Source organism: Tauraco erythrolophus, chromosome 11, assembly GCF_009769465.1.
Source record: "Tauraco erythrolophus isolate bTauEry1 chromosome 11, bTauEry1.pri, whole genome shotgun sequence".
Lineage (NCBI taxonomy): Eukaryota > Metazoa > Chordata > Aves > Musophagiformes > Musophagidae > Tauraco > Tauraco erythrolophus.
The window spans coordinates 4,229,797-4,249,845 of record NC_141475.1 but is presented as its reverse complement, the minus strand read 5'-3'; the positions used below and the strand labels follow the sequence as shown (position 1 = coordinate 4,249,845).

At 44.6% G+C, this 20,049-nt stretch overlaps 1 protein-coding gene across 2 annotated transcripts in view; it reads left to right on the top strand.

The window, feature by feature from the left end:
- The window catches only part of HS6ST1 (heparan sulfate 6-O-sulfotransferase 1), a 188,304-nt gene extending 169,031 nt beyond the window's left edge, over positions 1–19,273 (top strand). For both annotated transcript variants that reach the window (XM_009989019.2, XM_086618445.1), the window contains one exon: positions 18,565–19,273. In XM_009989019.2, the coding sequence (XP_009987321.2) occupies positions 18,565–19,273 (709 nt within the window). The remainder of the gene's footprint in view (positions 1–18,564) is intronic.
- The last annotated feature ends 776 nt before the right edge of the window (positions 19,274–20,049 follow it).

Here is a 20,049-nt window from a genome sequence, read left to right as displayed (position 1 = left end):
ATCTGAGACTGCGTTTAATTCTGATTATGAGATAGAAACATGTCCAGAATCACGTGTCTAGAGTTGAGTTGCTAGCAAATAGTTTTAGAATTGAAAGTTGGTGTTGAGTGGTTTTGGACCAGTGCAATTTCCCATCCTCTTCCCTATTTTTTCCTCTATTTTCTTCTTGGTTTTCCTTACCGTTACAATTTTTCTGACTAATCCTGTCACTATGTCCTTGTTCACTGGAGGGACTGCTGATGAGTCATGGAAGAGCATCCTTCTCCAGCCCCTGCAGAAGCTCTCACCTCCATACTCTCAGCTGCAAGGTGCTGCCAGGCTAGTGCCCAAACAGGGAACATCTTGAAGCTGTGATTCTGATACCTGACTTATTCGTGCCTTTCAAGTTTTGTCAATGGAAGTCAGCTGCCTTATGTGGCTTTTAAAGCAAAATAAAACAAGATCTCTCTAGTCCTTCAGTGACAAAGGAGAAATAAGGTTGAGTGGGACGTTCCACTGCCGGTGTAGCTACATCTGCACTGACTTCATTTGAATGAATGAGGCTGGCTTGGTTGGGAGACGCAGACAGCAGGAGACTCTTCCTGCTTCTGTGTGTATTATCAGGGCTTCCTCGGCAGCGTGGGAAGAGACCGGGCACTTCAGTTACGTTTGCAGACAGTGAGGAAATAGCGTTCATGTGGCACGAATAGCTGGAGTTAAATCTCCTGGTTTCAAGCTGAATTACAGCTCTTCAGGAATGGTGCAGCTTCCCAGAGGCTCCGAGGGAGAGCAGACGCTTCTGTAATGCAGAGCTCTCTGCCATGGATTGTAACTAACTCGCAAGAGTAAAATCCTGAAATCGTTCCTGAAAATGTCTGCCTGACAGCTCAGGCACACGTGCAGTGTCTGTCTGAAAGGTCAGCTCTGTCCTTTCGTGCTTCTTGTGCGTGATTATGGGGAGCTGGGCGGGAAGGACAGGAAAGACTCCAACTGTCAGAATTATTTAAAGGATCCCTTGAGAAGGAAGGTCTTTATCCAGAGGAGGTGAGCTTTACCTTGCAGGATGGAGGAGACCCAAACCAGACATAGCATACAGAGAGAAAGACAGATACGTGTCAGATCCAACAATAAACAGAAATTCTCAGTTATCGTTAATTAAGTCTCTTCCTGGCCGGTCACAGGGAAGTAGGTCCCCTGGCAGTAACAGCAAGGAAGTAAGTCAGTGCCTCTGCTGCTAATTTAGTGCCCCCCTGGGACAGACGGAGAATACAGTTGTGCATCCGCCCTTCTAACAGGCGTTATCCCACGGAGAGGTTCTGGCTCTTCCCAGCGCCTCCAAAAGTGCCCTGAAGCCTCATCCTGCCGCCAGAGGCCGTGGAGCATCCCCCGAGCAGAGGCCAACCCTCAGGAGGCCAGGGCAGAGCGGAGGCTCTGCTTGGGAGGATGGGACTTGGGAGAAGTGTCTGCTCAGCCCCAGCTGGTACCTGCGTCCAAACAGCTGTCAAACAGGGATGGAAAAACCAGGCAGCCTGTGTTTTCCAGAGCGCCGCGCTCGCGAGCAGTGCGCGAGGGCTACAATCCCTTGGTTAAAACGTGTGTTCCGAGAAATGAGCAAAACCTGAAGTAAACCGTTTACACAGAGGTGAGCATCTGCTGAGTGCTGAAATACACAGGCCAAATGAGTCCGTGTTTGGAAACGGCCCCGTTCTGCCCTTGCCTGCCTCTTCTTGTACAGTGGAATAACTGACTCTTCAGCAAGGCAGAAGGCTCCGCTACTTATGTTTCCACAGCGCATCTTCTCTCCCAAACAATGTTTGCTGCCCCAAGAGCCTAATTATCACCTAAGAGATGTTAACAGCCAGATCATTGAAACTTCCAAAAGGTTTTGATCAAATACAAGCAAGATGTAGTTTGTATTTTGCTGCCCTGTATTCCAGGAGCAGCTGGTCTCCTGAGGTAGTAAAGTGTGGACTAAGTTAATGAATTTAAATATGCTTCTCTTAGATCTTTTAATCATGAATGTAATTGCATCTGGTAGTCTTTTTAATTTTTAAATATAGAGTATGTGATTGGATTTCTTTTTTTTTTTTTTTTTTTTCTGTTTCAAATCTATTGCTGCTGTTCCTCCCTTCAGGGAATTCTGCAGTAGGAAGACCTTGTCTTCCCAGAGTGAACATTGTGAATCTTTACTGTACTGATTCTTTCAATATTAATTTTCTGCATTGGCAATCCCCATTCTGTCCCTCTCTACAACTGCTTCTGCCTTTGTTATGTCTGGCATAAGGAGGATACACATGTAGTAACAGGTACACCAGGCCCAAGCGTGGAGTGGGAGGAATTTACCTTTGGTTTTCGCTGCCTCTGGTACGTGCCTTTCGTGCCAGCTCTGGCACTTGTCTCTAGGCCGACTGGAATAACAGGATGCACAACAAGCATCAGCCCAGCTTCTCAGAAAGACTAACAAGGGGAATTTGAACCCTGGTACCTGTGTCCCACAGTCGACTGAGAGATGCAGCTTTTCTGTGTTTGAGCTAATTGATGATAAAAAACGTCATCAGGATGAATAAAGCAAACAAAGTGTCCTGGTTTTGGCTGAGACAGAGTTAGTTCTTCGTAGCAGAGCAGCTAGAAGAGCTCTGTGTTTTGGGTTTAGCATGGGATTTGTTATGAGAAGAACGTTGATAGCACACGGATGTTTATAGTTGATGCTGAGACATCAAGGATCTTTCGGCTCCCCATGGTTTGCCAGCGTGCAGGAGCACAACAGGCTGGGGGGGCACAGCCAGGACTGAGGGCCCACAACTCCTCTTATGATTTGAACTTATATTTAGGATTGAGGGCCAAATTGGCCAATGGGGTATTCCATATCATGCAGCATCATGCCTAGTATATAGCTGACAGTGGACTGGGAAGTTTGGAATTCTCATTCTCTTTCTCTTCTGAGGGCTCTCTCGGACTCTTACTTCTCTCTCTCTCTCTCTGGGCCTCTCGCTCATGCAGGATTGTGGTGTTGAGACATATCTTTTCTGGGATTGCTTGCTGGGACGGGCGTGGGTCACCAGGTGGTGAGCAATTACACTGTACATCACTTGATTGTATATATTATTATCTATTTTTTATTTATTTATTTATTTTTAAATTGTTCTTATCTCAACCCATGACTCTCCTTCCCTTTTCTCCTCTAATTCTCTTTCCCATACGCCGGCAGTGGGGGAGGGTGAGCAAGCAGCGTTTAGTGCCAGCCGGGTTAGCCGCGACACAAAGGAAGCAGTGCTGGCAGTCCCTGCGATGCTAAACGCTTTCCAGATATTTCGCTTTTGTACGCACCCTCTCTTTGGGATGAAAAAATGAAATACACCAAGCTGAGATCCCACAGAGTACTCAAAGAAACGGATTGCAATGACCCTGCTACCCTTTAGCTCCCATTGGTAAAATACTTAAAAGATAAATTCTTATGTGAAGAGACAGTCAGGGGACTGAATGACCCAGGGCTGTGGGATATGGAGCCTCATATAACAAGATCACCAGCTCTCATCCATCCCAGGCTGGTAGCGACTGAAAGCCTCTCCAGGCTCAGCAGTTGGCCAGTGTATCTGAAAGAACTATGGCCTCAGCCCAGCAGATCCCAGTGGGCAGAGACTTATCACAGCATGCTCTAGGGATGTAGATTGCCACATTCTTATTACAAAATTTACCAAACACAAGAAACTTTTTCTCTGTGATAATTGTTTTGACAGAGAGACTAAGCACATGCCTGCATTCAAAATGTGATTATTTCAGTAGAGCTGTGCTGATAAACCCCACTTGGAAGAGAACTCGCGCTGGCAAGCGTTCCTCTGCCTCTGTAACTTAACCCATTTCCCTGGACAGAAGATGTTATACCCACAGCTGTATCTACAGCTACCCACAACTTTTTGCTGGCATTGCTATTTGGCTGACAATGTTCCTTTATTATTCACTTCTCACAGCATAGCTATGCCAGCAAAACTGTTCCATGTAACCTAAGCCTGTGAGGGAGAAAAATCCTGTGTTAAGTTTTTGGAGGTGATGTTTCGTAGTCAAGCCTGAGGCGAGACTTAAGCAAAAGGCTCCGTAGATACAGAATTGTAATCTCACAACGCAAAACTCAGTGCTCCGCGGTTACGTGTGCAGCATCACCTGCAGGCCAGGGGACACTTCGTTTGCGGTGTTGTGTGAGCAGTGAATGTCTGCCATTAAATTGGAAATGTAAATACCCGTGGCAAGTACTGTTAAGTCCCTCTGGAAGGAAAGTTGCATGTGCAGAGAATTGCCTTGGGAGGATGCGCTTGTGCCGACGCTGGTGCTGGGCTGTGGCACCCCATCAGAGGCTGCGGTTGGTACCCGTTGTATGCTGACTTCAGTGCAGTGTGGGGTGCTGTCAGGTTGTGGTGGTGTAACCCCAGCCGTCAGCTAAGCACCACCCAGCCCAGCCGCTTCCCTGTGGGATGGGGGAGAGAATTGGAAGAGTAAAAGTGAGAAAACTCGTGAGTTGAGATAAAGACAGTTTAATAGATAAAGCAAAAGCCGCACACGCAAGCAAAGCGTAACAAGGAATTCCTTCACCACTTCCTATCGGCAGACAGGTGTTCAGCCATCTCCAGGAAAGCAGGGCTCCATCACGCGTAACGGTTACTTGGGAAGACAAATGCTGTCGCTCCAAATGTCTCCTCCTTCCTTCTTCCCCCAGCTTTACATGCTGAGCATGATGTCATATGGTCTGGAATATCCCTTTGGTCAGTTTGTGTCAGCTGTCCCAGCTGTGTCCCCCCCAGCTTCTTGCGCACTCCCAGCCTGCTCACTGGTGGGTGGTCTGAGAAGCAGAAAAGGCCTTGACTCTGCGTGAGCACTGCTCAGCAACAGCTAAACCATCGCTGTGTTATCAACACTGTTTTCAGCACAAATCCCAAACATCGCCCCATGCCAGCTGCTGTGAAGAAGATTAACTCTATCCCAGCCAAAGCCAGCGCACAGGTGGCACACTGGCATCGCTGCTTGAGGCCCAGTATGGAAAGGGAAATACTCACAATTACCAATTTCCGTCATCATCGTCCCCCCACCAACCCAATTAAATGAAATTGCGCTTGTGACCTTAATACATAAGACAGACAAATCCCGTGAGAAAGGAAGAAAAATCCTGCCATAAGGAGAGCTTCCCCTGTGCTGGGCCACAGGCAAGCTCCTGCTGCGGTGCCATTCCGCAGCGGGCAGGTGCCATCTCGTGGGAGCCGGGGAGGACTGGTGCTATCCCGGGTGCGGGGTGCTGGGGGTACTGCCAGGCCACAGCAGAAGCAGAATAGTCCCGCTCTGCACCTTCTTTGGAGAGATGCAAAGGGGTTTTCTGAGTCGAAAGCAGTGCTTTGGGGAACGGCAACGTGCGCTTTTAAGCCTCGCCTGCAGTAGAGCTGCAGGGGAGCTTGATAGCCTTTCAGCCAGCTAGGACATCTCCAGAGTCCTTCAAACGGAAGGTGAGGCAGTAACATTGGCTTGTATTTTTTAAAAAAAAATTGTCTCTCGATTTATTAATCAAAAAGCTGCTTTCCAAAATCACATTTGACACATTGCTGCTTTTCTGGTAGCCATAAGCGCTCCTGCCAGCCACAGGGCAAGGGATCTCCTTTACCACTCTTAGAAGCAGAAGAACCCATGGTCTGTTAGGGCATGGTATTGCTTCTTCGCAGTCCAGGGGTGCTGTCTCTGAGAAATACCCACCTGGTATTTTATTGGGCCTTAAATTCACTCAGATTTGCCAGCTCTAGAGCCTCATCATGTGTTGGTGTGAGGGATCACCCAGCAGAGAAATCCCGTGGTTGTTGAAGACTCAGATCTCTCTCTGAAGACTCAAACCACAAGTCTGATTTGTGATGCCCCCGAGCGCAGCTAAGAGGAAACAAGAGGATTCCTGTAATTAGAAATAGCTTTGCTGTTCCTTGCCCCTCTGGGCAGCGCCTGGGACAGACCCCTGTCGGAGACAGGATGCTGCCTGGCCTGGGCGCATCAGTGAGGGATTTGGAGCAGCCCTTTCCAGTGCTGCTCAGCTAATGAATTTTGCAGTCCTTGTTAGCTTCCTCGGTGTGGTGATCCACTTAGGAGAGAAATTGTTTCTGTGACCTAGAGCATCACTTTGACAATTCCTGTTGGATAGTTCTGTAGGCCTGCTTTAAATGAACTGGGGCTGCTGAGGTTGGCAGGGAGTACTAGCACCGTTTGGGATAAAATATCTGCACCTTGTACTGTGCGAGTTAAATTTTTCCTTTTCTTTAAGAAACAGTATTAACAAAAGTGTTAATTGCAGGCCAGCTCATGCTGTGTTGTTTTCAGGCTCAAGCAAAAGAAGTTGAAACCAGGAATTAACCTACTGTTTTCAGATCAGTAATTTGTGAAAAAATGAGCAATGATGCCCATGAAGTCTCCAGTTGTGCTGTCAGGAAGGGCTGTATTGCTTACAGTAACAGCACAATGAATAGCACCCTGTGCATCAGGCTGCAGCCCTTCCTGCCTGCCTCAGCCTGACTTCTGCGTTGGATTTAAGAGGGAATTCTAAGCACTTCCTTAGGTCTGGCTCTGGATGCTGTGCCACATGCAGAATGCACTGCGACGTGGGTTTCTTGATGCTGGCGAGATCAGTTGCTTTTTACTGCGTAGTCTTTGATGGATTCATTGCATAAGGCTTTTAGTAATGTCTTGATTTCCCAGGAAATAATGTGTTTTAGACAGAAGCCAGGCATCTTCTTACTCCTGCCAACTGGCAAGGGGGATGTGTGTATGCGTATAGATATTTGGTGTTTAATAATTGAACCTGGATATATCAAGGTTGGCAGCGTGTCTTTCAGCTTTAAAGACAGGGCATTGTTAAAGGCAAATGGGATGTTTTCCTGTGCTCAAGACAGATTTTTCTTCCCCAGCTAATCCTGGTGTCTGCAGCTGCTGTCTAGATACCACCTCTTAAAAGGCAGGGAATGAACTTCTGAACATCTGTAACATCTACATTAAGTGGCGTGGTTTATTGTAGAATTATGGATGATGATGGCTGGATTACTAAATTGTAAATCAATCAAAGGCATTCTGATGATATTCTAAACCATGAGAGAGAGACTCATGCAGGAAGAGTGATTTATTGCACCAACTGGTAACACATCCATCCCCAGTCATTTTTATTTATCATTATTTTGAAAAGATTTCAGCCCTTCATAAAAGTGAATAAAAAAAAAAGAAATCTGTAATGATGATAAAGTTTTACTGCAATGAAAATTGACAGTCCTACACTGTGATTTCTGGTGATAAAGTGGAGAATAAGGAACTTAAGATCTACAAACTTCACAATAAATTAGTTGAACAATTGCCTTTGTTTAATTGTCTTTTATGAGCAAATGAAGGGAGCTTTTCCCCCTTTATTCTTAAATCTGTTCCTTTGAAAGTGTCTTGCACTATCTGTAGTTTTAAACCATTGGTACCCAGGATTTTGAATGCTTAGCAAGTCATCCATTTCCAAGGCATTAGCAACACAGACAGGATTTATTTCAATCTGTGCAGTTGATTCTTTGATCCGGAGATTGCTTAAGTGCATTCCAGTGCAATTAATTAGAAAAACAGTATAAGGCAGTGGCAACGCCAAGTGATCTTAAATGTAAAAGTGACTGATTAGTAGTTCTGCTTTCTTGAGGATTATCTGTTTGTGGCTTGACAGCATCTGCTATTCCTGAGCAAGGGAGAGTCAGTTAATTCAGAGGAGAGAGCTTTTGTACTCTTTGTAAGCCACTAATGTAACTATTCTCAAGAAAAGAAGCAGTGTGGGAACCTCTCCCAGCACTGATTTTAAGAAGGAAGTGGGTAAATGGTATTGGGACTGGTCACCTATCTCATGCCATTAGGTGTACGGCATTATTTCGTTCCCATCGATTTGCTTTGCCGGGCAGTGGTTGTTCCCTTTCCCTAGCAGCCCTCACAGGCAGCAGCAGAGGAGCTCTCTGGAAACCAGTCCTTGCAACAGCTTGTAGCGTGGCTGCTTCCAGGAATAGGCTGTGCTGCTCTTTGTGGTTTTCTTCCTTGGGATGTCTTGTTTCTTGATGTACCCTGGCTGGTTAAAAGTTATAATATTTACTTGTACGTCCAGGTCTAGTTTCAAAATTCTATGCATCTCAATTCTGTTTCCTGAGTCCTCGCACTTTGATCAATTAAAGAAGCCATCCATCAGTTTTTGATTGGAACAAGATTGATCTACGAGCAACTTATGGGTGTCTGTGTTGCAGTTGCAGCTGCCTGACACAAATACTGCATCTCTTTTGGCTGCGGCAGGCAGTTGCCGAGGAATTCAGTTGTCCTGCGTAAATGATCAATATCTGCTCCTCTAACTACTCTTGCTCCCTTAATCTTCCTGTATGGTTTCTTTATAATTTAATCTTCCTCACAGACATGTATTTCTTGTCTATCATGCTGTTACACTTTTCTTGAATCTCCTTGAATCTCGCTGCCGGTGGAGCTTCTGTGATTCGCAAGAGAAGCTGGCTTATAGTTCAAAAGAAAATGCAAATTCCAGCTTATCTGCTTTGTTTGCAGCTGATTCAGATAAAATATCTTTGCATATTGCATATTACATCTGCTTTGTCTCTGCACTATTTCAACCTGCTTCTGCTTTTCTTTTTTCGGTGTGGCAATATCCTGATTGTTCCTTCTTCTGCATCCTGAAGTGTGCAGGAATGAAATGCAGAAAATCCTGCTTTATTAGGTAAAATATGCACTTGTTTTATTCATTGTATCTATCTTGACACCTGGGGAGGCTGAATCCCTGGCATTCTCTCTCTTCCCAGGGCAAAGACAGTACGAAGCTGTGCAGATTTCCATGCAGTACCAGTGCAGCTCTGTCCTGATGACGAGGAGGGACTCAAAGTTCAGCCTCCCTCATAGCATGGCAGCCTGCAGTGGCAGTTTATTAGGGGACAGCGCTCACCCCCTGGCACTGGAATGAGACCCCTAATCTCTTCCACTCACACTATCCAGTGATAGGGTGAAAACTGCCACCTTCTGCTACCTATGCAGTGCAAATCGGCCTCTGACACAGAGACGGGAAGTTCAGTGTCTCATTGCAAATGTCTCATTTCTCTTCTTCAGGGATTGATTTGTTTCTTGCTTGATTTTAACATGTCTAACATAGAGGAAGATACTCCAAAAATTAGTGGGTACAGTACCCTTCTGGCAAATATTTTACAGTAAATATGGCTGTAATGTGTTACTAAAACCTGTATTTTGGGTAACGCTAAAATCAATTAAAATGACAGTCTCTGCGACAGAGCAAATAAGTGAAGGAAGTGAAAATTTTTCTTACAGAGAATGACAGTGTTTTTTCATCCTGAAATTTCCTACCTTGATGACAGCAGGGACAATAATAAAAGCAAAAGAATGCAAAGAATAGGCATGAGTTGCAGTCCACATTTCTACCGCCCGTCCTCCGCCAGCGTTGATGTCATCCTTCTGGCAGTGAAACTTTCCATTGCAGCCCGTCCGCGTTCAGATGTGCTATTGATTAGTCGGTTTGCTAAGGTCGCTTAGGAATCACAACAAACCTCCTGAAACTTAGGAAAGGTAATAAATCAAAGGTATTTGATTTGTAACTTGCCGTCATTTTTGGTGCCTTGCTTCAGTAGAAGACAGCAGTCAACACTTCTAAGCGCTCGGTCTGAGGAAGGTTATGACGGCAAAAGAAAGCACTTGTTTATAAACGGAGCAAGTAACATAAGCTTTTAATGGGTCCTAGAGGAGTCCAAGGCTCCAGAGGGCTCTGGAATGCCTTCCTCTCCGCCCCATCTGCTCCCCTCACCCTGACCCCCACTTTTTTTCCTAAGCCTTTGGCCAATTTTCATCACATCTGTCATTTTGAAAAATGAACTGGCGGTTCACTCCGAAGGTTCATAACGTGTCATGTATCTTTTTTTAGATTAACTTGTTTGCAAGAGACAGTGCAACAGGAAATTCTTGTGCTTACACAGCAGCTCAATTTTCTTGAAAAGCAGAGATGTTAAAACTCATAGTCTGTGTCTATTCTGCTAATTGGATATAAAACAGTCATGAGACATGAGGGTGACAGGACTATACTTGTTTCGTGGGTAAAAGCCTGTTAGTAGTATATTGCTAACGAATCGGAACTGGGGCTGAGTGCCTAACAGCGTATTAGGAACACACCAAGTACCAGTACTGCACAACACTGAGATCTAAGGTAAAAGCGCACCCTCATTTCATTTATGGAGATAATGATCCTGAAAGCATCCATTTCTGATGGTTTCAGAGGAATTAATACCCAACCCTACCTATCTTGATGCTGCTTTTGATTCCTGGCATAAAATGCTCCCTCGTATTACCATATCTATCTCATCAGCACGGAATAATCTGTATCATACTGCCACCCCCAAGGTGGGTACCAAGGCTACATGCGTCCTCCCAGCTTTCTGACAAACGATGGTTTCACCCACTTGTCCTTTGTACATCCTCTCCAGCTCTGCAGCCTTTGCCAATATGATCCCGAAGGAGTATCTACGTAAAAGGAATATATACGTAATAGTATTCCAACTATTCCAACTATTGCTTTGTAGACCTACCTTTCTTTGTAGGTCAACTTCAAATAGAGACGTCTCACACCACGCTGTTACTGCGCTGCAGCCACCATGTGTGCAGAGGCACACACAGCACTATCGCTCCTATCAGATTCCAAAACCAAGGCTGGATGGCTGCAGGGTGTCCGGGTCAAGCACACACATTGATCTTTTCCTTGGTTTCATGTCTGTGGGTTTCTCCACCACTGAGCTGAAGAAGGCCCTTGCCATTGTGTTTGACTCTGTCCGGTGTTTCTAAAGCTGTGGCTCAGAACACCAAAAGGGCAACTTTTGTTTAAAGTTGTTCTGAGTGTCCGGAGGGGTGGTTGTTCCTCTTGTGAAATACCTGAGCTGCTGCTTGCTCTTTTGGCTCCTTCTTCACTGACAGCTTCTCTGATCTTTTCTCCTGCCTTTGCAAGAAAGATGTGTTGTGTTGGGTACACGCGGGTACACACAGACACACGAGCTTCACACTCCCTTGCTGGCACTGCAGCGTGACCGTTCGTGGTACGTTGAAGGCTGCATCAGCCAGGATTGGGAAGCATTCAAAATCCTCCACGTTTTATGAAATATACAGAGGAAAAAAGAGAGGTGTGGCTTTTCATGCATGCCTACTCAGTTAAATTCTTTTTTTTACCTCACTGTTAAATAGGACTGCTATTTTAAAGTGTGTATATAATGGATATAACACACTTTAATTCCTGCTAAAAGACAGAAATATGTAACAGACTCTGATTCTACAGCTATTTAAATCCAAAAGACCAGACCTAAATAATCTGAGGTTCACTTACACTCTGAAATTCGGTACAGATCTACTTACACCCTCAGCCAGTATTGTTGTAGCTGCTGGAATTCGAGTTCGCTCTGTTTTTCCATTTATAATCCATTTTTCCCCAAGAGGATTTTGAATACTCCTGGCCAGTAACTGCAAACTGGAAGGGCAGTAGTAAGGCTGCAGCTCCAAAAGCCATATAAATGTTGCCAGCTATAGAAGTGCTTTTTTTTTTTTCTGGTGCTCGCACCCTGTGCTGTTTTTCAGAGGGAGTTAGGCATGTCAGGTCAGCGAGGATCCAAAGCTCTGAGACCCAGCAGGGTCTTCCACAGACTCCAGAATCTGCTTTGAAACCCCTTTCTTGGGAATGGAGAAATATATGTTTGTATTGAACTGTATTTAAGTTTTTCTGGAAGAACGGACCTTCTTACTCCCCCCTTGCCTTATCGGGAGCCGGGGTGCAGGTCAGGTATTAGTGGTTTCTTGGAGCTGGTGTGACATGTGAGACTCCGCTTTGCAGATGCCTGAGATTAGGAAAAGCAGGCTAGTGGTTTCTGGAGCATCCACACACAGGCATTCGTATAGTAGCTTTTTGTTTAAACGCTCTCAAAAATACAGCCAAATTGTGAAAGGGCGTAGCCTCCGACTCTGCTCCTTTACAAGACGGGGTAGCTGGACTGAAACACCCGATTTCACCCGCTGAAACCCACCCTGGTGTGTTTAGAAACCCGTGCTGACATTGCATCCAGCCGAGAGATTCTGTGAGTTTAATTTCTCCGTTTGGAAGAAAAGCATGTCAATTTGTCCGTAGTACGAGAGCGTTCTCTTCTGCCTCCAGCCCCTGAAGCAGTCTGAGGGTTGTTTTCAGGGGGGAGCTCCCAGTGGGCTGTCAGCGGCATCGGGAAGTGGCCCATGGTGAAGTCGGACCCTGGGAAGAGTCCCTGAGTGAAGAGCTGGAGGGTGAGCGGAGCCTGCGTAATGGCTGTTACCTTTCCAGACATCCTATCTCTTGCTACAGCCGAGTCCCAAGAGCAGAGACCGGCAGGCAAAACAAACACAATTGTGCAAAACAAACCGGTTACCAACACAAGCACTGACTTGCTGGAAAGGCACCCCCCTCGTTTACTGGAAAAGAAAAACGTTGGTGTAGGTGTTCACACAGTCTGAGTACTGGAGGATTGGATTTGCTGTTACGTTTCTTGGCTTTTGGTGTTTTCTGTGGCAACCTTTATTTAAACATAGGGGACAGAAGAGACTTGTTTGTTTGTTTGTTTGTTTGTTTGGGGTTTTCTTTCTTTTCTATGACTTTTAGAGGGCTGAAGAGTTTATTGTGTGTGAAATGCAGGAAGAGTCTAAATGAACACCAGATGAGAGGAAATAGACTGAGGAAAATTAGGGCTATTTGCTACCAAAGGAAGTAATCATTGTACATATATTAAATTCCAATCTCTAACTGAGAGTGTGTTTCGTTATGCAAGAAATCTGACTGTGGAGTAAAAATGGAAATATGTGGAGTCTTTCCAAGTTTGGGCTTGCAAAGTGGCAAGCAGGGGTTTGGTGTACTGGTGGAAAACAAGGCAGGAGACAACTTCTACTGAAGCAAGTGGTGGGGTGGCTGGACAGTGTTCTGCACCCCCGAGTTTCCCACCGTAGCAGAAGGTCATTTTGTGGCTCTGTGCAGAAAGTAAACCAGTTTTTCATACATCTGTTATTTGTAGCTAACGCCTAGTATGACTTTATAATGAGAATATAAATTCCTTATAAACTGTCATCTGCCACATTCTCAGCTCATCCATCATTAGAGACACCTGACTCATCTTTACTAATTATTTACCTGTAAGTCATTGCTGGAACTGCTCCTTTAGTGGAGATAAGCATTACCTAAAAGTCCCCTTAATTGTCTCTGTAAGGCGAGGGTTGGGGTGACCGCAGCAGGGGTGCCGACTGCTCTAGTTCTTTCCTTGGTCCCCACAGGATAGGTGCACGTTTTCGTTTCGCTGGTGGCAGGCAAAGTCACCAGTTGCTTTAGAGATAAACTATTTACAGCGAAAGCCAGTATGAATTGAATAAGGACCCTCACAAATGATTTGAGGAGTGCATAAATACATGGGCTTGGCTTGCAAAGATGCCTTAAATCAGCCAGAAATTTGACGTTACTACTTCATTTAAACAAAACAGAGTGTTTCTCATTCCTGCAAGCTGGCAGACACCCTGTTCAGTTCAGTTAATTCAGCAAGGACACAGAAAGATTTTTTTATTATTTTTTTCTTGAGCAGTAGAAAAATTGTAGCCTGGGGGCATGTTGCTTTGACAGATTGGGGTTATATGGTTGAAGCTGACCTATGCAGCTTCCTTCCCCTTCCCCCTCCTGGCAGGCGGCATGAAGCATGTATGATTGGAAGTGGCTACCCTTATTTTGCTCTTTATCTGATGGAAGGCCACCACAGTAGTCAAGAAGGACTTGTTATAGATTTTGCTTTTCCTGTGAGGGATGCTTGAAAGCTCAGTGAAGAACCTGTAGAAATATAAATAAGATATTTTTGCTGTGTGGGAGGAAAGCATTTAATCACAGCAAAGAATAGGGGATTGCACAGTCAAATAAGCCGTTCTTGGCAGATTCTCGAAACCAGCAGTGGGAAGGAAGAAGGGTGTATCGAATAGGAGTGGAGGAAAGCATAAATGGATATGAACTGAAGAGAGATAATAGCGTCATATTTAGAATCTGTCACTTTATCAGAGTTATGTTGACTGGTTATTAGCAAAAGAGAAGGAATTGTTTTTTAGAGGAAGAAGGGTTTCATTTCCCCTTCATTAGCTGAGGAACCTGCTCGCAGGAATTAAGGCAGAATATGGCTAAATGGGGGCTTCAGCCACTCCCTCATGTCTGCAAGAAAGGGTTATTTTTAACCCAGATCTGCTCAGTGACTGCATTTGCAGCATGGCCCTGAAAAAAAAACACAAAAACAAAAACAAAAAAACAACCTCTGCTGGCAAAACTAAGGCTGCTTTGTGCTGCTATGTGAGAATGGGCCGGAGAGGTCCGGGGTGGGAATCCTGTAGGGCAACAGTGCCCCTGACGCCTGTGTCATGAAAATATGCCTCAAGTTAACTATTGTCCCCTGACCTCAATCCATGCTGAAACAGGGGCTTTGCATAATCATTGAAGGAGACGGTTCCTGCTCCAAAAGATGTTATGTTTTGAAATGCCAAAATAGACAAAGGAGACATTGTCAGCCCTTCACACGTGGGAAACAGAGGCAGAGAGAGATTTGTCTGGGGCACAGGCTAATTCTGACAGAAGGGGGACATACACTCAAATGTCCTGAATTCATTCATGTACTACAACCGCAGGATTGCCCTTCCTTTTGAATATTGGATTTTTTTCTCCCTGAAACTTCAGTTCTAATACAGGGCTGAATATCAAAAACATGATTTCATTTTGCTCTGTTTAATAAATACGCTAGTGATTCCTTCCTCAGATGAAGCTGTGTAGGTTGCATGCAAATCCGAGTTGCAACGCTGAAGCTGCAAATTGCCCAGGGAGCTCCAAGTGGATTTTCACGTTGGGATCGCCAGGGACAATAATGCAAGGAAAGGCAGAGGTGTGACTTTGGCATCTGCTTTTCTTTGTCCTCCTGGGCATCACAAAACCCACGGATATGTAGAAGGGGAGCCTGCAAGAGTAGTAATGCTGTACTGCCCAGCTTCACGCGGGAGGAAAAAGACAAGAAATATCTTACTAACTAGAATGTCCATTTTTCTTGCTCAAGCTTGTTAACTCCAGGAAGGCCAGTGAGACTTGGTGTTGCATGACCAAACTAGGGCTGTTTGGGTTTTTTATGAGGCAGTATTGAGTGGAACCATCTGGGCTAGGAGAAGACCACACTTCTGAAATGAGCCTTTAGGAATACTTAAGTTAAGTAGCTGTCTGGGGCACCACGCTGAAAGGAAGGGCACTCACAGCTGCATGTATTTTATGGGTTTATTTTATCTCTGATGACAAAAGAGAACTTACTAGTCATGTGGTTCCTCATAAATTTCAAGCCACTGCTGACAAGTGGCACTGCCTGTATTCTCAACCACGCCGGCGCAAAGTTCCCCCGACTTTCTGGCTCGCGATGTTAATAACAACGCTGCTAATGGATGATGCTTTAGAGAGATACCAAACTTTTCTCTGAACTTAAAGGCCATCCCCAAGTTACAGTTTGAGAATGGAAGTACCTTGGGTGAATACTTCCATGGTCATTCATCTAATATCAAAGTGGCTCATCTCTCTGGTTCCTGAGGCTCCAGTATTCCCAGAAGTGTGCAGTTCACTTTCCTGAGAGCCGAGTGAATCTGTATCTCGGAAACCAATATCCTTCTAGAAAGCTAAATACAGGTTTGACAGCATAACTTTCAGTATGCCAATGATGCATCTCAACTTAGGCAGTTTAACATATTCTTCTGCATTGCAAAAAGAATCTCTGTTTTGTTTTGGTTTTAATTTATGCTCTTTTGGGTGGCAGCTTCCTAAAGTACCTCAAGGCCCTGGTTCTGCTGCCTGTATTCCAGTTTCCAAAGATATATCTTGTTTCCACATTAGGAGGCCAGCTTCCCTCCTTCAAGGACTTTTCTGTGTGATAGACCTGGAAAGCAGCACATCAAATTTGATATAATTTAAAAAAATGTAACCGATTTTCCTATGCTTTCTATTCACTGAGGTGAATCCTAAAGAGACGTCACTCATCGTAAAATACTTAGTATTGCCTCAACTAAGATAACAGCTCTTACAGTGCACATATGAAGAAAGAAACACTTGCTCCTTAACCTTCTTTCAATCCTTGTCCTGTTGAAGCTGTCTCTGTTTCAATGGACCCTAGAATCTTTGCATGATATTTATTAATCTGATTTACTAATAGACTCCTAAAGTTTAAACTGATAGAGAGAGGGAAGACGAAACTCAGGCTTACGGGAATCAGATTCATTCCAGCTCTGCCACAAACACCCATTTGACTTTCTGCACATCATTTAACGTTTGTTATTCCCCCTGTCTACAAAATGCAGATACTAATTCTTCTTTTTTTCCCTAGCCATACTTGTACAGACTGCAGGTTTGGACAGGAATCAGCTCCTTCTGTGTCTTTGGATACCTCACAAATGAGTCCCTGATCTTAGGTGAAACTTTAGTTGCTTCTGTAAGCCACATAATGATAATTGGCTTCAACCTGCTTCAGGAAAAAACTCCACCTTTGGATTGCATTGGTGTAAATAAAAAGTCCACTACAGTTCACAAGTCAAAAAATGCTGGTGGTGTTTAGCATCAATATCTGTCGCTTGAACATCTGGCATTCGTCGCTGCTTTCCTTTTCCTTCCACTGTCATATTTTATCCCCATCTGTTAGAGGTTTCTTAGCACTGTCTGTATAAACCATAGCTGCATCTCAGTCTGGGTAGTTGAGTCATTACAGGCTGCAATGTAAATGAAGGAAAAAGAGGTAAATTTAAGGAATGTGTTTCTCTTATGCACTCTGTTCCCCTTCTTTCTCCCCTCTCCCTGTACACAGACAGCACTAGACAGTATTGCTAGACAGTGTGATACCCTCGCTATGAAAAGACATGGAAAAGGTTCCAAAAATAGCAAATGTTTTTACCAGCCCTAGTTCTGAATTCAGAAAGCAGGAGAGGAGTTGAAGCCTGAGTGGAGACCCATTGCCATTGTTGGAAAGACAAAAATTTACTGCTTTGGAACAACCCTTCAGCAAGTTAATAAAAAACTGGGAAAGCAAACATTCCTTAAAATCAGACTTCCCAGGCAACGTCTTAGATGTATTTTCTTAAAATTAAATTACTCTTATTGCAGTAATTTAAGTTACTGCTAGAAAGAATAATATTGAAGGTGCTAGGAAAATATGGTGTGTTAATATTAGCCAAAGCAGAATTTTTAGACTTTTTTTTTTTTCCCACAAAACACTGTGCAGTACCCTCATAACGTCCATCACATTCAGCTCTCCCAAGCCGTGCCGGCAGGGCAGCGAGCCATAGCAGCATTCCAAAGATGCATTTCTGGTGGGGAAATGAATCCACTACTACCTCTATATGAAATATTTCCAGTAGCATGCGCGCATTACCCCACCAAAGCCAGGTGTTCTCGTTTGTGCACAGTGTCGCACAGCCCCCTGTGCTGGGAGCACATGTGGATTTAATTCCCTGCCAGCTTTAGCAATTAGAGAAGGTATTTCCTTGTTCTAGAAACACTTGGAGACACCATAGTCCCAGGCTACTGAAGCCAGGGGAAAAAAGGCCCATTTCTCTCTGTCTGGAGAGGGTCATTACAGACTGCCATTGCTGTCAATCCCAGAACTTTATCCAGGCTCAAGGTGGGCTGAAGCTGGAGGGTCTCTTTGTACAAGGCAGCTGTCATGTTTTCAGTTCAAGGCACTGCTTGTATTGTTGGGGACTTCATTAAGCTTGGAAGAGCAAGATGCCCAATGTCGCTAGGTGCGTTCCTGCTGATTGTCTTGCTTTTTCACCCTTTCTAGTCTCCTGTATCAGAAGTGTGTCTAATCAATAGCAGATTAGCTGAAATGAGAATAAACTATTGCTACTATTGCTGGTTGGTTGCAACTCATGCCTTCACTTTCTACAAAGCATATTGCATTCCTGGTTTCCCATTATTTTTCACTTACGTTCCTGTGGTGTTACCCTGCAACTCGGTGCACACTCCCGAATTTCAGCTAGGCAGCCAGATCAATCAAGCAGTAGGTGTCCTGGTCAGCACCTGCACGAAGTGAAAATGATAGGCCTGGCTCATAAACAGAGCAATTGCTGGGCTGTTCTGCCAAGCAAGTCCTGGCTGCTTCAGAGGGCGCGTGGTCGTGTGAAAGGCCAGGCAGCTCCTAAAGTCACAGTTCATCTCTGAATTTGGTAGATCGGTTGAATCCTAACAATTTGTTCTGACATTGCAGTCTATTGCTGGAAATGGACGTCCCGGTGTTACTACTTGGCAAGACTAAAATGCTGGGCACTGAGAAAGAGAAACACGGGTCTAATGTTGTATAAACTACTTTGCATGAGATATTGCAAGAAGAAGATAATCCAAGAGTACAGTGGAATGGGTGTTGGGATGCTGATTTACTTTTGTCTTTTTGATATCTGCACTAGATCTCAGCTTGCCAAGCATATTTCTTGTTACTAGCAGAATATTTATTTTATTTTCTCTTCTTCTTGTAGAAAATTTTACTACATCACACTGCTGAGAGACCCCGTATCTCGTTATCTCAGCGAATGGCGTCACGTCCAACGAGGAGCTACTTGGAAGACCTCCTTGCACATGTGTGATGGCAGGACACCAACTCCTGAAGAACTGCCCTCATGCTATGAAGGCACAGACTGGTCAGGCTGCACGCTGCAGGAGTTCATGGATTGCCCGTATAATTTGGCCAACAACCGCCAAGTGAGGATGTTGGCTGACTTGAGCTTAGTGGGCTGCTACAACATGTCTTTCATCCCAGAGAACAAGAGAGCACAGATCCTGCTGGAGAGTGCAAAAAAGAACCTCAAAGACATGGCCTTCTTCGGCCTGACAGAGTTCCAGAGAAAGACTCAGTACCTGTTTGAGAGAACTTTTAATCTGAAATTCATCCGGCCCTTTATGCAGTACAACAGTACCAGGGCAGGAGGGGTGGAGGTGGATAATGACACCATCCGGAGGATTGAGGAGCTCAATGACTTGGACATGCAGCTCTATGACTATGCAAAGGACCTCTTCCAACAGCGCTACCAGTACAAACGGCAGCTAGAGAGGATGGAGCAGAGGATAAAGAATCGGGAAGAGCGGCTTCTTCACCGGTCCAATGAAGCACTTCCCAAGGAAGAGACCGAAGAGCAAGCACGCTTGCCCACTGAGGACTACATGAGCCATATTATAGAGAAGTGGTAGCCTAGGCAGACTTTTATATTAATGATATTCTAGGGTTTCCATATAAAAGATCATGGAAGTAAAATTGCAAAACAACAAAAAATATTTTATTTAAAAGCAAGTCTGTAAAACAGAAGATAGATTGCTTCCTTAAGCATAGGGTCTTTTTACTGTTTCTTACAAGACCGATGAGATTCTTAAAAAAAAATAAATAAATACATAAAAATAAAAAAAGGGTCAACATTATAATGCAGAGGTGAAAAATGCACAAATGCAGTTACCCACTCGTAAGGCCAAATACAAAAGAATGTTTCTTATCCTCACAATTCAAACACAAGTGGCCGAAGCAGGAGTTTTAAAATGTCTACCCCCTGAGCGTAATGATAGAAAGATACATAATTAAAAAGGGAACAGAGGTTTTCTTTTGTGGGTGTTTTTGGAGGTGGGATGGGAATTGCATTGTTTGTAAGTAAATGATAACCGTGGATGAGGATGCGCCATCCTGTCAGGCTGCGATCCCGGCACAAGGGTGGTCACTTCATTTCAGCTGGCAGCCACTGCCAGAAAGTCGAGCACCGTAAAAATAAAAGAAGAAAAACATCAGAGGATGAGAAACGTTAAAGCAAACAGACTGGGCCTAGGATATGTACTTAGCACAGTGGTTCTGATACATTGCACTGGTATCATAAATACATACGCAACTTCATCACAAAAATCGTAAGGAATTCATGCACAGAGCTCCCGGATTCGTTCCACAGGCAGGTCCCAAAAGAAGTTGAAAGCCGACCAATTTCCAC